We start from the raw sequence: 17,424 nt of genomic DNA, 5'->3' as shown, positions 1-17,424 counted from the left end.
TATAGTATATGGAGTCATTACACACAGAGTGATCTATTTCACGTGTTTATTTCTGTTAATGATTATGGCTTGCAGCCAATGAAAACCCAAAAGTCATTATCTCAGTAAATTAGAATACTTTATAACACCAGCTTCAAAAATGATTTTAAAATCCGAAATGTTTCCTACTGAAATGTATGTTCAGTAAATGCCCTCAATACTTGGTCGGGAATCAATTACTGCATCAATGCGGCGTGGCATGAAGGCGATCAGCCTGTGGCACTGCTGAGGGGTTATGGAAGCCCAGGTTGCTTTGATAGCAGCCTTCAGCTCGTCTGCATTGTTGGGTCTGGTGTCTCATCTTCCTCTTGACAATACTCCATAGATTCTCTATGGGGTTAAGGTCAGGAGAGTTTGCTTACAATCAAGCCCAGTGATACTGTTGTTTTTACACCAGGTATTGACACTTAAACTGTACCTTGAATACGTTTTTGGTAAACAGCTAAAATGCCAAAGCCTGTGTCACTGTCCAAATATTTATGGACCTAACTGTATACATAACCCCTATTTATTACAATGATGGCTGGACGGTACATGACAGCATATTTTACCTATTGTGTCCCCCTATTTCCTAATAGCAGGACCCTTACCAACTATTGAACTGTGTTACTTTGCAATGTCTTTATTGTCTGTACATGCCCCGCTTAATTGTACAGTGCTGCAGAATATGTTGGTGCTATTGAAATATAATTATTATAGTTTTTATTATTAATGCCAGTCAGCAGCTCTTCAGTATGAAGGTTTCCTGTTTCAGTTCATTTTAATCCTCTAATTATTGTAAAGATTTTGCTTTTTCTATATAAAGGAAGCTTTACATGCTTCTTATGATAAGTAAACATCCACTTCACAAATATGATCAAATCACTTCCCTATTGTTACTCGACAAATAAGAAAACCCTGCGCACCGCCCTGCGACACGATGGGAGCCACAGACTGACCGGACATCTGCCAATCCAAGCAACAGAAGTTTTGCTCTTCCATTCTGGAAACATGTTTGAGGAACTTTTTCTGTTTCTTTTTTTTAAATGACTATTTATTACATTTTTCAATATAAAGTTACAAAGTAGAAATACAAACCATTCGGTAGTAGAATTCATTGCATATCACAAGTCAGGCAAACTACCTTCACCAAAGAGTGGAGCCAACACTCGCTTCATATGTCAGACACAGAAGGAAGAAGAAAGTCTAGCCAACCCAAACCTTGATAACCACCGGAACGGTGGTAATGACCATGGTACGTGGTAACGGTACGGTACGTGGTAATGACCATGGTACGTGGTAACGGTACGGTACGTGGTAATGACCATGGTACGTGGTAACGGTACGGTACGTGGTAATGACCATGGTACGTGGTAACGGTACGGTACGTGGTAACGGTACGGTACGTGGTAATGACCATGGTACGTGGTAACGGTACGGTACGTGGTAATGACCATGGTACGTGGTAACGGTACGGTACGTGGTAATGACCATGGTACGTGGTAACGGTACGGTACGTGGTAATGACCATGGTACGTGGTAACGGTACGGTACGTGGTAATGACCATGGTACGTGGTAACGGTACGGTACGGTGGTAATGACCATGGTACGTGGTAACGGTACGGTACGTGGTAATGACCATGGTACGTGGTAACGGTACGGTACGTGGTAATGACCACGTCATTAACAATCTCTCTGAACCAAACATACATCCCAAAGCATCCAAACCACTTGGAAGTGTTCAGGTGTATTAGTTAGTAAAGCTGTGAGATTCCATGCTTCATTATGTAGCTTATTTGTTTCATCATCATCATCATCATTATTATTATTTATTTATATACAGTAGCACCATTGATTCCATGGTGCTGTACATGAGAAGGGGTCACATACAAATTACAGATATCACTTTCAGTAAACTAACAATGACAGACTGGTACAGAGGGGCGAGGACCCGGCCATTGTGGGCTTACATTCTAATGCAGGGGTCGGGAACCTATGGCTCGCGAGCCAGATATGGCTCTTTTGATGGCCGTATCTGGCTTGCAGACAGGCAGTGGCGTAGGAAGGGGGGGCGGGGGGGGGGCGGGCCGCCCCGGGCGGCACAATGCGGGGGGCGGCACAATGCGGGGGGGCGGGTCGCCGGCGGCGCAGAATTTACCTGTTCGCATCTCGGCTTCAGAAAAATGGCCGCCGCGATCTCCATCTGCGCATGCGCGGCATCCCGCGGCCATTTTCCTGAAGCCCCAGGCAGCAGAGCGCTCCACCTGCGCACGCGCGGCCTCAGGAAGATGGCCGCCCCCACCGATAACCAGACAGAGCAGGATCGCGGTCAGGTAAAACTTGTTTTGTTTTTTTTTTTATTGAGAGCGGCGATCGGGGGGGGGGGGGGGGGCCCAGGGCAGAAAGCTGGACACAGGGGGGCAGAAAGCTGGACACAGGGGGGCACAAAGCTGGACACAGGGGGGCACAAAGCTGGACACAGGGGGGGCAGAAAGCTGGACACAGGGGGGGCAGAAAGCTGGACACAGGGGGGGCAGAAAGCTGGACACAGGGGGGGCAGAAAGCTGGACACAGGGGGGGCAGAAAGCTGGACACAGGGGGGCAGAAAGCTGGACACAGGGGGGCAGAAAGCTGGACACAGGGGGGCAGAAGGGACATTGGGGCAGAACGCTGGACACGAGGGCAGAACGCTGGACACGGGGGCAGAATGCTGGACACGGGGGCAGAACGCTGGACACGGGGGCAGAACGCTGGACACGGGGGCAGAACGCTGGACACTGGGGCAGAACGCTGGACACGGGGGCAGAACGCTGGACACTGGGGCAGAACGCTGGACACTGGGGCAGAAAGCTGGACATTGGAGCAGAACGCTGGACACAGGAGCAGAAAACTGGACACGGGCAGAAAGCTGGACACGGGCAGAAAGCTGGACACGGGGGCAGAACGCTGGACACAGGGGCAGAACGCTGGACACTGGGGCAGAAAGCTGGACATTGGAGCAGAACGCTGGACACAGGAGCAGAAAACTGGACACGGGCAGAAAGCTGGACACGGGCAGAAAGCTGGACACGGGCAGAAAGCTGGACACAGGGGCAGAAAGCTGGACACAGGGGCAGAATGCTTGACACAGGGGCAGAATGGAGAAACGGGGCATGATTGGAGACACGGGGCAGGATGACAGACATGGCGTCATGACTGGAGACACTGGAGGCAGGATTGGAGACAGATGGGGCAGGATGGATACGATGGAGACAGATGGGGCAGGATGGGAAGATCATATGGGGCAGGATGGATACTCATGAGGGCAGGATGGGAGAACATATGGCTGGATCCAGGAATGAGACACACGGGGGCCAGGATGGGGAATATTATTACCACAGGGGCTAATTAAGGGATATTATTACTGCAGGGATGTATTTATTTTATTTTTTGAGTATACTGTTTTAAATGGCGGGGCGGTCCTATTACTGTGTAGATTGACACTATGTCGCCTTCTTCATGTGGTGTAATGTAGAAGTTGGGAAAATTAAGTAATGTGTTCTGCAAGTGGAACTCGTGATAACTGTGTTATTTCCTGCAGAGACGAGTCCTGGCTGGATGAAGTGATGGCGGTCTGTGCGGGATGAAAGATGAAGGACTTCACTTAGAGACGTCACTGGTGAGTCAGTGTGTTACCTATACACTGTATACTATATACTGAGGTCCTGTGTATGTCACCGGTGATCACTGTATTACCTATACACAGACGCTGCATACTAAGTACAGATCTCCTGTGTATAATGGCACTTAGGGCTTGTTTCCACATGCGAGAAACACGTCCGTGTCTCGCATGTGGGAACCAAGTTCTGGCGTCGGCACTCCAGAGCGGAGTGTGCGGCCGCATAGGAACACATGGAGCTGCACAGCTCCGCTCCAATGTGCCGACGCCAGAACTTGGTTCCCACATGCGAGACACGGACGTGTTTCTCGCATGTGGAAACAAGCCCTTATGAACATATTGTACGGCTCTCGCGGAATTATATTTCAAAATATGTGGCGTTTACGGCTCTCTTAGCCAAAAAGGTTCCTGACCCCTGTTCTAATGTAATGTTTCATGGGGGTTGAGCCCGACTCCATTGCATGCTGTTAGACTTTATGCAGCTGTGGTCATATGCAATGCATGCTGTTGGGATGTTAAGTAAAATGAAGGATTTACGGGGATAAGAAGACCCATGACATTTAAAATAAGAGTTTGCACATCTTCTGTTGGTCAGCAGTAGTAGATGCCCCGAACATGAAGGATGGAATCATTACACTGGGCAGGTAAGGTCCCTTTCACACATCAGGTTTTTGCTGTCAGGCTCAATCCGGCAAATTTTGTAAAAAAAAGGATCTGGCGAAAGCTGCCCCTGGATCCGTTTTTTTTCTCATAGGCTTGTGCTATCGCCGGATTGCGCCGGATGGCCTTACGTTTCGTCCATCTTTCGCCGGATCTGGCGGAAAGTGTTTGTTCGGCATCTGGAAAAAACATACAAAGTTACATTGTTTGTCTGCGGCGAAAAAACGGACAGCGCCAGATCCGGTGTTTCCGGCTTTTTGCTATAATGGAGGCCTACGGGTGCCGAATCCATCAAATGACAGATTCCGGCACCAGATTCCGTTTTTTTTTAACTGCGCATGCTCAGATTTTTTTAGGATCCAATTAGCTGGATCAGCTAGTCGGCTACGTTGAAAAACCGGATCTGTCCCATCAGTTTTTCACAATCTGCAACTGATCCGTTTTTTTCAACATTCGCCGGATTGTGCCTGACAGCAAAAAACTGATGTGTGAAAGGGGCCTAAAGGCCCCGTCTCACATAGCGAGATCGCTGCTGAGTCACAAGTTTTGTGACGCAACAGCGACCTCAGTAGCGATCTCGCTATGTGTGACACGTACCAGCGATCAGGCCCCTGCTGCGAGATCACTGGTCGTGTCGGAATGGCCTGGACCTTTTTTTGGTCGTTGAGGTCCCGCTGACATCGCTGAATCGGTGTGTGTGACACCGATCCAGCGATGTCTTCACTGGTAACCAGGGTAAACATCGGGTTACTAAGCGCAGGGCCGCGCTTAGTAACCCGATGTTTACCCTGGTTACCAGCGTAAATGTAAAAAAAACCAAACAGTACATACTCACATTCCGCTGTCCGTCAGGTCCCTTGGCGTCAGCTTCCTGCTCTGACTGCCGCCGTAAAGTGAGAGCACAGCAGTGACGTCACCGCTGCGCTCTGCTCTCACTGTACGGCGGCTCAGTCAGAGCAGGAAGCAGACGGCAAGGGACCTGACGGGCAACAGATGGTGAGTATGTACTGTTTGTTTTTTTTGGTAACCAGGGTAAACATCGGGTTACTAAGCGCGGCCCTGCGCTTAGTAACCCGATGTTTACCCTGGTTACCCGGGTACTGCAGGGGGACATCAGCATCGTTGAAGACAGTTTCAACGATGCCGAAGTCGTTCCCCTGATCGTTGGTCGCTGGAGAGAGCGGTCTGTGTGACAGCTCCCCAGCGACCACACAGCGACGCTGCAGCGATCAGCATCGTTGTCTGTATCGCTGCAGCGTCGCTGTGTGAGACGGGGCCTTAAGAGGCCGCCATGGTCAGCTCATATTAGATACAACAGCTGTGACTGACAAGGTGGAGGGGAGCGAGGACCCAGGAGAAACCTCCTTATCCACAAGGTCATAAGCCGCCCATTGTTAACCCTCAATTCATCAATTACTGAGGATCAAAGAGCAGAAAAAGAAAAAGCAGTAAAAGGGGAATTATCAGTAGAGCAAATAAAGAGCCTGACAAAGCCCCAGACAATCACCTGGAATAGATGAGCCGATCTGGAGACCCCTGGGGTCAATGATTTATCTGCTGCAGTACAAAGACAACTGACAAGTCCATCTCAAGTCTCAGGCTGGGATTATATAGCGATTCTACACATCAGAGCGTTCAGCCCCTGCAAATGCATGCTCCCCTCAGCCAAGTGTGCATGTGTTCTCTACGCCAGACATCAGACACTTTACCCCCTCTCTGGATTCCTCTGTCTCTCCTCCAGACCTCTGTTCTTCTCCAGAAACCACGGTCACCCCGCTCCTCCAGACCTCTCTGTTCTTCTCCAGAAACCACGGTCACCTCGCTCCTCCAGACCTCTCTGTTCTTCTCCAGAAACCACGGTCACCCCGCTCCTCCAGACCTCTCTGGTCTTCTCCAGAAACCACGGTCACCCCGCTCCTCCAGACCTCTCTGGTCTTCTCCAGAAACCACGGTCACCCCGCTCCTCCAGACCTCTCTGGTCTTCTCCAGAAACCACGGTCACCTCGCTCCTCCAGACCTCTCTGGTCTTCTCCAGAAACCACGGTCACCTCACTCCTCCAGACCTCTCTGGTTTTCTCCAGAAACCACGGTCACCCGCTCCTCCAGACCTCTCTGGTCTTCTCCAGAAACCACGGTCACCCCGCTCCTCCAGACCTCTCTGTTCTTCTCCAAAAACCACGATCACCCCAATCCTCCAGACCTCTCTGGTCTTCTTCAGAAACCACGGTCACCTCACTCCTCCAGACCTCTCTGGTTTTCTCCAGAAACCACGATCACCCGCTCCTCCAGACCTCTCTGGTCTTCTCCAGAAACCACGGTCACCCCGCTCCTCCAGACCTCTCTGTTCTTCTCCAGAAACCACGGTCACCTCGCTCCTCCAGACCTCTCTGGTCTTCTCCAGAAACCACGGTCACCTTGCTCCTCCAGACCTCTCTGGTCTTCTCCAGAAACCACGGTCACCTGCTCTTCCAGAACTCTTTCAGGCCTCTCTGTTCTCCTCCTCCAGGACACTAGGTTTCTATTTCAGCTCATTGCGTTTGAGCGGCAATCATCGCAGTTTCTTCTACAGCATCAGATGTTGGAAATGATGAAGATGGCCTCTCCGTGCTCCGGAAGCCCCAGCACTTAGAGACTTTGCAGGATGGTCAGTCAGACCCTTAGGGCAGATGTTACAATGGAACGAGTTCCCCAGAGTACAACCCTACAGAACAAGTGTCTCCAGGGAAGGAGGCCTCCTCCGCACCCGGAGCCGCTCTGTGGATATTCCCTCCCTCACGGTGAGGTGGTACGTTTCCAGGTGTACGTGGGTCTCATACATACGATACCTAATCATGGCGTCAGCTGGCCATCTATAGACTGGACTCCAGCGAAGACACAGGTGCCTGGGAGACGAGACTGTCAGCTCCTGGTATCACATGCCTTAGTAATGGATGGCCATCTCCAGCCCTGGCATGTCGGATCAGTATAGCACCGGCTTCAAGGGTCACATCGCTCAGGCCAACAAGGCCGATGCACTGGCGGTGTTCTATTCTTCAGTGGTCCTCAGGGGGCGGAGGAATTCAGGGACAGGTTCATGGTGCTGACATACATTTGTGTCTGCTAGAAAAGGAGAAGTCCTGCACCCAATATCCGGCTAAAGACCGGCTGCCGTATAAATGGCCGCCGCTCCCGATGACCTCCGACAAGACGGTGTGAAAATGACACAAACCTCTCCCGGTATGAATGATTAGTCTGGCGCCCAAAATACGCACCCAATCCCCCAAACTAGCACCCCCCACCAGGAGACACGTCATACCTTATGTATCAGGACACTTTACAGGCGGGGGCTCCTCTATATCAGGAAACGGTACAGGCGGGGCCCCTCTATATCAGGATACGATACAGGCGGGGCCCCTCTATATCAGGATTATATCAGGATACGATACAGGCGGGGGGCCCTCTATATCAGGACACGGTACAGGTGGGGCCCCTCTATATCAGGACACGATACAGGCGGGGTCCCTCTATATCAGGACACGGTACAGGCGGGGGCCCCTCTATATCAGGACACGGTACAGGTGGGGCCCCTCTATATCAGGACACGATACAGGCGGGGCCCCTCTATATCAGGACACGGTACAGGCGGGGGCCCCTCTATATCAGGACACGGTACAGGTGGGGCCCCTCTATATCAGGACACGATACAGGCGGGGCCCCTCTATATCAGGATACGATACAGGCGGGGGCCCCTCTATATCAGGACACGGTACAGGCGGGGGCCCCTCTATATCAGGACACGGTACAGGTGGGGCCCCTCTATATCAGGAAACGGTACAGGCGGGGCCCCTCTATATCAGGACACGATACAGGCGGGGGCCCCTCTATATCAGGACACGGTACAGGCGGGGGCCCCTCTATATCAGGACACGGTACAGGTGGGGCCCCTCTATATCAGGACACGATACAGGCGGGGCCCCTCTATATCAGGACACGGTACAGGTGGGGCCCCTCTATATCAGGACACGATACAGGCGGGGCCCCTCTATATCAGGACACGATACAGGCGGGGCCCCTCTATATCAGGACACGGTACAGGTGGGGCCCCTCTATATCAGGACACGATACAGGCGGGGCCCCTCTATATCAGGACACGATACAGGCGGGGCCCTCTATATCAGGACACGATACAGGCGGGGCCCCTCTATATCAGGACACGATACAGGCGGGGCCCCTCTATATCAGGAAACGGTACAGGCGGGGCCCCTCTATATCAGGACACGTTACAGGCGGGGGCCCCTCTATATCAGGACACGTTACAGGGTTACAGGCGGGGGCCCCTCTATATCAGGACACGGTACAGGCGGGGGGCCCTCTATATCAGGACACGTTACAGGCGGGGGCCCCTCTATATCAGGACACGTTACAGGCGGGGGCCCCTCTATATCAGGACACGGTACAGGCGGGGGCCCCTCTATATCAGGACACGGTACAGGCGGGGGCCCCTCTATATCAGGACACGGTACAGGCGGGGCCCCTCTATATCAGGACACGGTACAGGCGGGGCCCCTCTATATCAGGACTGTACCTGTCCGCGCTCCGCGCTCTCCTCTGGTTGCTGTGGTTACGCCGTCCCGCACATCTACGTCTTGTTTGTGGGCAGGAGTTGTATGATTGACGTTGCACAGTGAGCCAATCAGCGCCTGATGGGCGGGCCGCTATATAAGCACGGTGCACCGCTGGGAGAGCGCAGTCGCTCAGTGGCCGGCCTGTACGTGCTTGCGGTGTTCGCCGGCTGCAGAGCTCTGCGGGGTCGTGGTGCAGGGTGCAGGGTCCGCGGTGGTGTCCTCGGTATGACAGGAGAGTCGCTGCTGTAGGACTTTCCACCGGGGGCAGGCGGCATGCTGCGGGGTGTCCGCTGCTGGTAGAGGCTCTGTGCAGCTGCTGCTCGGGGGCTGCGGCCGGGGGCTCCGGAGTGTCCTGTGCCGGGATCTGTAGCTCCTCCAGCGGCTGCTGAAAATGCTCTTCTGGCACTCGCAGCCTGAACACTACAACCAGCACTCGGGCGGAAGCTTCCTGCGGTGAGTGCGGCCGGGGCTGGGGGGGCTCGGGGGGCGCCGGACTGTCGGGGGGCTGGGGGGGCTCCGGACTGTCGGGGGGCTGGGGGGGCTCCGGACTGTCGGGGGGCTGGGGGGGCTCCGGACTGTCGGGTCCCACTTACAAAGCTGTGGAGCTTCTTGTTATAAGGTAAAAACCTGTAGTGACCCCAATATTTCTCACAGCTGAGGGTGCGTTACAGTGTGTCAGTGTACAATGGTGCTAGTCACTGACTGAAGCAGAGGAGGAAAGCACCGAGTATCCTGCCCGGTTATCCTGCCCGGTTATCCTGCCCGGTTATCCTGCCCGGTTATCCTGCCCGGTTATCCTGCCCGGTTATCCTGCCCGGTTAGTGACTGGCCTCCCGTGTACAGGGTGGAGGGTCCCGGCTGGTGGCCGCACTGCTCTGTGGTCTTCCGCCGTTGGGACCATTCGCTCACAGCCGCCATGTTTGCCTTTACATGACTTGGAAGCCCCCGCTGGGATTAGTCGCCCCTCGCGTTCGATGATGCTCGGATTCATCGTTTTCTTCGCACAGATTAAAGTCATCACCGCTTTGGTCACAAAACTCCAAATTCTCTGGGATGGAAAGTTTCTGTGATCTGCGACCTGTGACGTGATGTGGCCCCCGATGGCCGTCACCGGGGCCCGGTCCTGTGGGTGGTCCTGTAGATGCCGCAGTCATTGTCGCCATGTAGCCCTCGGGTCCCCCTCATCTCACAGATCACTCACCGGCTGCACTAGATCAGGATCCCACAGATCACTCACCGGCTGCACTAGATCAGGATCCCACAGATCACTCACCGGCTGCACTAGATCAGGATCCCACAGATCACTCACCGGCTGCACTAGATCAGGATCCCACAGATCACTCACCGGCTGCACTAGATCAGGATCCCACAGATCACTCACCGGCTGCACTAGATCAGGATCCCACAGATCACTCACCGGCTGCACTAGATCAGGATCCCACAGATCACTCACCGGCTGCACTAGATCAGGATCCCACAGATCACTCACCGGCTGCACTAGATCAGGATCCCACAGATCACTCACCGGCTGCACTAGGTCAGGATCCCACAGAGCGCTCATCGAGTCGCCATCGTCCAGATCGGGCCGGAGGCCATTCAATAGCCGTGTTTTATCTTGATGGTGAGGACTGTATTATAGAAATAGGGACCCTGACCTGCTGAGCAAATACATAAAGCGGTGGCTAATCAGAGGCACGGATGTTCAGGGGTCAATAGGGCACATTTGTCCAGCAAACATGGAGTCGATAGATTACGCTGTGAACATTGCTCCTGGGGGGCTGCAGCAGGTGGATTGGGGTGATCACTGACCTCCACCATGCCTTTTCACATGATTGTCCGTCACCGGAAAACCGTCCGAGAAGTCAGAGAAGTGAAGGAGCGGCCAGTTCTGACATTCAGGACCCCACAACTAGAAGCCGGTCCTGGACAGTCCTGGAGCTGCCATGATCTCCTTATTGTTCCTAAGTCAGAAGTCGATCAGACCCTGTTAGTTTGGGGTGATTGATGTTCATTGATGCTCTGCATTCACTGGCCTTGTTACATTGTCTGCCCTGGGTCCTACATAAATGGGTTCAGGAAAGACTCCGGTTTATTAAGGGCCCAAAGTGCTGCCGTCTATTGACCGCGAGCGATTCCTGTGTTCACTGAACCGCGTGGATTCAGTGTCCAATACATTGTATGACTGAACCTTCTCTTGTGGAGGCTCGCGGCTCCACAAAAGAAATTGACTTGCTGCTGTCTGTAAAAAAAAAAAAAAAAAAAAAAAAAAAAAAGTGCCGTATGTCCGGCTCCATGGGTGAACCGTGGCGTCTTTGGACACATAGTGGGCATACCGTAACATCTGGACACTGCAGAAGTGCGCCGCAGCGTGGACTGAACGTCTGCACGTACCCTTACTGCTTTCTCCACCGGTTCCACATTCACTACTGCGAGATCATTTATAGCCATCAATGCCATTAGTGAGAAGCATCCAAATGTTTTTTGTTTTTTTTTAATGCTGCTATACTGTAGTATCTGCCATTGTCTTTTGTGGTCGACATTCCGCACTCTGACTGCTCTAACTGTAAAGAATCCTTCCTGTTGAGCGGCCAGCATTGCCTTCACTGGCAGTGAATTGTAAGGAAGATGTCCGGTGCCGTCCTCTGCACTGACCGCACACATATTCTACATATGGATGAGATCTGCTCTGAGACGTCTTTATTCTAAGCTAAACGAGCCCAACTGCCCCGACCTCTCCCCATACAGGAGGCCTCCAGCCCTCTGCACTGACTCTAACTTCCAATTATACGTTAGGATCACAGGATGTTCTCTATACACCCTACAATCGTGTTTCCTTCTACAGCGGCTGCCTGACATTGAGCGCCGCTGCTCAGCCTACATGGAACTGCACTTCTCCCTCTTTGTGGTGAATCTGCAATGATTGTCAATTTGCAGTTTGAAATTTTGATTGCGTCCTGCCAGAATATCCCTTTTCGTGTTTGTTCTGTTGTGTTTTTTGCTTGTGTGTGTGTTTTTGTGGGGGGTGATATTATTTTTACAAACTCTGCATTGTCTTCCACAATGAGGGCGATCATTCCTGCCAGGATAGGGATGAGGGGGGCCGTGCATATCAGGATAGGGATGAGGGGGGCCGTGCATATCAGGATAGGGATGAGGGGGGCCGTGCATATCAGGGTAGGGATGAGGGGGTCCGTGCATAGCAGGATAGGGATGAGGGGGGCCGTGCATAGCAGGATAGGGATGAGGGGGGCCGTGCATAGCAGGGTAGGGATGAGGGGGGCCGTGCATAGCAGGGTAGGGATGAGGGGGGCCGTGCATAGCAGGATAGGGATGAGGGGGGCCGTGCATAGCAGGATAGGGATGAGGGGGCCGTGCATAGCAGGATAGGGATGAGGGGGGCCGTGCATAGCAGGATAGGGATGAGGGGGGCCGTGCATAGCAGGATAGGGATGAGGGGGGCCGTGCATAGCAGGATAGGGATGAGGGGGGCCGTGCATAACAGGATAGGGATGAGGGGGGCCGTGCATAACAGGATAGGGATGAGGGGGGCCGTGCATAGCAGGATAGGGATGAGGGGGGCCGTGCATAGCAGGATAGGGATGAGGGGGGCCGTGCATAGCAGGATAGGGATGAGGGGGGCCGTGCATAGCAGGATAGGGATGAGGGGGGCCGTGCATAGCAGGATAGGGATGAGGGGGGCAGTGCATAGCAGGATAGGGATGAGGGGGGCCGTGCATAGCAGGATAGGGATGAGGGGGGCAGTGCATAGCAGGATAGGGATGAGGGGGGCAGTGCATAGCAGGATAGGGATGAGGGGGGCCATGTATACCAGGAGAGGGATTGGGGGGGCATGTATACAGGGTAGGGATGAGGGGGGCAATATATACCAGGGCAGTCCAAAAAAATATGGTAGTCTATGGGGCTGTTCACATGATTGTGCTTTTTTTTTTTTTTTTTTTGTAGGCTGAATAGTCCGCAAAAAATCTGGAACTTTCCCATATCAAAACTACCCATATACAACTATAGCTCTAAGAACATCCTGACCAGCACACGGATGGCATCAATATACAATCATGCGATGTCCATAATAAACATTGCTATGAATGGAAGATTTGTATTTTATCAATACTTGAAATTCACTGTTGGCAAAAACGGACATTGACCAAACACTGAAAAAACACTGATGTCTGAATGAGGCCTCACTGAATGTGACTCATTTCACAGAACCTTGCCCATGAGCCATGTTAAAGGGAACCTGTCACAAGGAAAAAATGCTATTAACCTGCAGTTATAGGGTTAGTCTGTAGGTTAATAGTGTTCCTAACCTGCCCAGTGACCGCACATAGCCAAATGTTGCTGGAGAAAGATTAACTTTATCTCCCCCTGGCAGTGTTCGGGTCTCAGTCCATGCTTTGAGTTTACCGAATAGTGACTGTAACCGGCCCTGACTGACACTCACATTAGATCTGGCTGTCAGTCAGGAGCAGGGGTGCTGTTACAGCCGGCGCTCACTATACTTTGAGCATTGACTGAACCCGTGCCGCCCCCATGACAGAAACCTGAACACTGCTGGGGGGAATAAAATGTAATTTTCTATCTGCAGCGTTTAGCTAAGTGCGGGTGCTGGGCAGCTTAGTAACGCGATTAACCCCATATCTGCAGGTTAATAGCACTTTTTCTGGTGACAAGTTCCCTTTAATTATCTGTGGCCACTGGACTTGTGTCCCGATGGCCACCTCCCGGCATCTGGTGCTCTTTTGATTAGCTGGATGGAGGATTTCCTGATGAACAATCCAGTATATTTGTTTCAGTGCTGCATCTGTGATTGGTGATCTGCTGGGAGTAGAACTAGATGGTGAGGAGATTTATATACTACACTGCTCAAAAAAATAAAAGGACCACTTGAACAATACAATGTAACTCCAAGTCAATAACACTTCTGTAAATCAACCTGTCCAGCTATGAAGCATCACAGACTGTGAATCAGTTTCTACTGCTATTGTGCAAATGGAACAGACAACAGGTAGAAATTAGCAAGAAAACCCCCATAAAGGACTGGTTCTGCAGGAGGTGACCACAGACCATTTCTCTGTTCTCGTCCTTTTTGGCTGTTTTGGTCACTTTTTGCATTTTGTCATTGCTCTCACGCCTAGAGGTACAGTAGCATGAGGCAGAAGTTGCTCAGGTAGTGCAGCTCATCCAGGATGGCACATCAATGTGAGCTGTGGCAATAAGGCTAGCGGTGTCTGTCAGCACAGTGTCCAGAGCATGGAGCAGATTCCAGGAGACTGGCCAGTACACCAGGGGATGTGGGGGGGGGGGGGCGTAGGAGGGCAACAACCAAGCAGCAGGACAACTACCTCCTCCATTTGTGCAAGGAGGAGCAGTGCCAGAACCCTGCAAAATGATCTCCAGCGGCCATTACCTTCCATGTGTTTGCTCAAACTGTCACTCCATGAGGGTAGTATAAGGGCCTGATATCCACAAGGGGTGTTGTGCTTACACCCCAAACTGTGCAGGGCGATTTGCGTTTGCCAGGGAACACCAAGATTGGCAGATTTGACATTGGCGCCCTGTGCTCTTCACGGATGAGAGCAGGTTCACACTGAGCACATGTGACAGAGTCTGGAGACGCCGTGGAGAGCGATCTGCTGCCTGCAACATCCTTCAGCGTGACCGGTTTGACAGTGGGTCAGTAATGGTGTGGGGTGGCATTTCTTTGAAGGTCCGCACAGCCCTCCATGTGCTCACCAGAGGTAGCCTGATTGCCATTAGGTACCAAGATGAGATCCTCAGACCCCTTGTGAGACCATATGCTGGTGCGGTTGGCCCTGGGTTCTTTCTGATGCAGGACAATGCCAGACCTCATGTGGCTGGAGTGTGTAGTTCCTGCCTGATGAGGACATTGATGTTATGGACTGGCCCGCCCATTCCCCAGACCTGAATCCAATCTAGCACATCTGGGAGATCATGTCTCATTCCTTCCAACCAACATTGCACCACAGACTGTCCAGGAGTTGGCGGATGCTTTAATCCAGGTCTGGGAGGAGATCCCTCGGGAGACCATCCGCCCCCTCATCAGGAGCATGCCCAGGTATTGTAGGGAGGTCATACAGGCACGTGGAGGCCACACACACTACTGAGCATCATTTCCTTGTCTTGAGGCATTTTCACTGAAGTTGGATCAGCCTGTAACTTAATTTTCCACTTTGATTTTGATCATCATTCCAACTCCAGACCTCCGTGGGATATTGAGATTTACATTGATCATTTTTATGATTGTTCTCAACTACTATATAATGAATAAAGATTTGGAACTGGAATCTTTCATTCAGTGATATCTAGGATGTGGGATTTTAGTGTTCCCTTTATTTTTGTGAGTAGTGTATATGCAGTCTGAACAGACCTCATGTTATGTGGGTATGCCTGGCCTCATGGGTAGTGGGGTCCAGAAAGAGTCAGAAGTGTAATGTGAGGTCCCCTATACAAAATCAATCACCAACATGAGCCGTGCATAGCACTGCTGCTTTGTGTCAGGGCCTGGGTTCCACAACCTCTTCACCGTGTCCTATGCTCCTGATCTCTGCTAGTTTTCATAGTTAATCCTTGCACTAAGCTGTGTAGTTATGTCCTGAAACTAGTGCTGGTCGCCACTGATTTTTCCTGGTTATTGGCAGGGTAATGGGCCAATGCAGCTGAAGCTTGACTTTTCCATGCCTGTTGCCAGATCTATTTCTGTCCTTCATCCTCCATTGAGGCTGAGGAGCCTTGTTGCCAGGTTCTGTGTGCTGCCAATGTCTGTCCTGATCTAGCATGCGCTGAAATGCATGGTGACCTCCTGTCGCCCCGTGTCCCACAGATGAAATCTGGCTCCAACAGAGGAAGATCTGTGTGATAAACGCCCTGTGCTCGTCACCCTGTCACCGTGTAATGGCTCTTACTAATGTTCCTGACATGACGGGAATTAATAGAACATTGTGTTGATGAGCTCGTTGAAAGCCGGCTGCCGTGTCATGTGAGAATATCCGGGGGGATGACTATTCCACATCAGTGGGTGCAGGGACCCCAGAATCTTAAGTCATATTAATATCATGGCATGTGGGTAGCCAAATCCCACGTATGCACGGTGTTGTTTTTTTTTATTTATTTTTTTTATTTTTTTTTTAAAGGCGCTTTCCATTTTCACACAATTGTGCCACAGAGGTAATGGTTAAAAATAAGTTGGCATTATTTGCCTGTTGACCCTCTGGGGTATAGGGCTGTGGCATTGAAATCTCACAGTCCCGGCCCCTAATGGCAAACGTTGGGCTCCGGGATTGCATATAGCACTCATGTTGTAGATGGCGGTCACCTCAACAGCCCTGCAAAGAACTCTGGGGATCATCGGCTGAGCTGAGAAGCTGCAAGTTTACACCCCAAAAACTTAAGTAGCTTTGATGTTTTCAAATGCATATCTATGAATGGAGCAATAATGGGCACACGGGGCCGTCAGTCGCTCCACGGGGCCGTCAGTCGCTCCACGGGGCCGTCAGTCGCTCCACGGGGCCGTCAGTCGCTCCACGGGGCCGTCAGTCGCTCCACGGGGCCGTCAGTCGCTCCACGGGGCCGTCAGTCGCTCCACGGGGCCGTCAGTCGCTCCACGGGGCCGTCAGTCGCTCCACGGGGCCGTCAGTCGCTCCACGGGGCCGTCAGTCCAGAAAACTGTTCTTATATTCGCTGGGGTCTCAGCAGTCATGGGTGACAAGCTATCATCCATCCTGTGCATAGGTAGTAACTTGCATCTATGGACCTAAGGATATTTCCAGGAAAGAATATTCCTGGAATGTTTATGAAAATACATAAAATGATGACATTAAATATGTATTGCTGTTGCATACAGCTCCACTGTATGTGGCTATCCATTGTAGTCTGTGTAGAATCGCACGGACACCTCATTGATTAATGACGTGTGGAGGGCAACACAAATTACTAATGCAAACAATGTGAAGTATTTTTGGGTAATTTTTCATGTTATTTTGGCACAATGTGCGAGATTTGTTTTATTTTGGGGTGATTTTCCACGCGGTTCAGCTTCAAAATCCACATTAGGCTATGTTCACACATTAGCATTTTTGCTACTTTTTTCTGCAGGCAAAATCTACTCAAAGAAGATGCTTACAAAAAGCCGGTTTTGCTGCCTTTTTAATTCACTTGTGCCTCCCCCCCCCCCCCCCCCCCCCAAAAAAAAAAAAAAAAACTAAACAAAATCATGATGCGACTTCAGTAAGGTTTTTGCACCAAAAGTGGATACCTGTGGTTTTTTGCTGCATTTTTGCATTTACTCATTGCTTTCTGTTGGTGATAAAAAATGTTGGAAAAAGTGACATGCTGCAGTCTGCAAAAACGCAGCAGTTTCAGTTTTTCAAATCTGTCAGGAAAAAGGTGCGAGTGAGATTTTTTTAAAATCCCATAGCCTTTGCTGGTACTATGACAGGCAGCTTGAC

At 51.5% G+C, this 17,424-nt stretch overlaps 1 protein-coding gene across 2 annotated transcripts in view; it reads left to right on the top strand.

Annotated features, from left to right (window-relative positions):
• Positions 1-9,059: 9,059 nt before the first annotated feature.
• TFCP2L1 (transcription factor CP2 like 1) overlaps positions 9,060-17,424 on the top strand; it is a 33,178-nt gene continuing 24,813 nt past the window's right edge. Inside the window, exon 1 of one of the 2 annotated variants that reach the window (XM_077273291.1) lies at positions 9,060-9,394. In XM_077273291.1, coding sequence (XP_077129406.1) covers positions 9,333-9,394 — 62 coding nt within the window. In that variant the 5' untranslated portion in view covers positions 9,060-9,332. The remainder of the gene's footprint in view (positions 9,395-17,424) is intronic. The other variant, XM_077273292.1, reaches the window with a different exon arrangement.

This window comes from Ranitomeya variabilis, chromosome 7 (genome assembly GCF_051348905.1).
Source record: "Ranitomeya variabilis isolate aRanVar5 chromosome 7, aRanVar5.hap1, whole genome shotgun sequence".
Classification (NCBI taxonomy): Eukaryota; Metazoa; Chordata; class Amphibia; order Anura; family Dendrobatidae; genus Ranitomeya; species Ranitomeya variabilis.
This window is presented reverse-complemented; position numbering and strand designations above follow the sequence as displayed.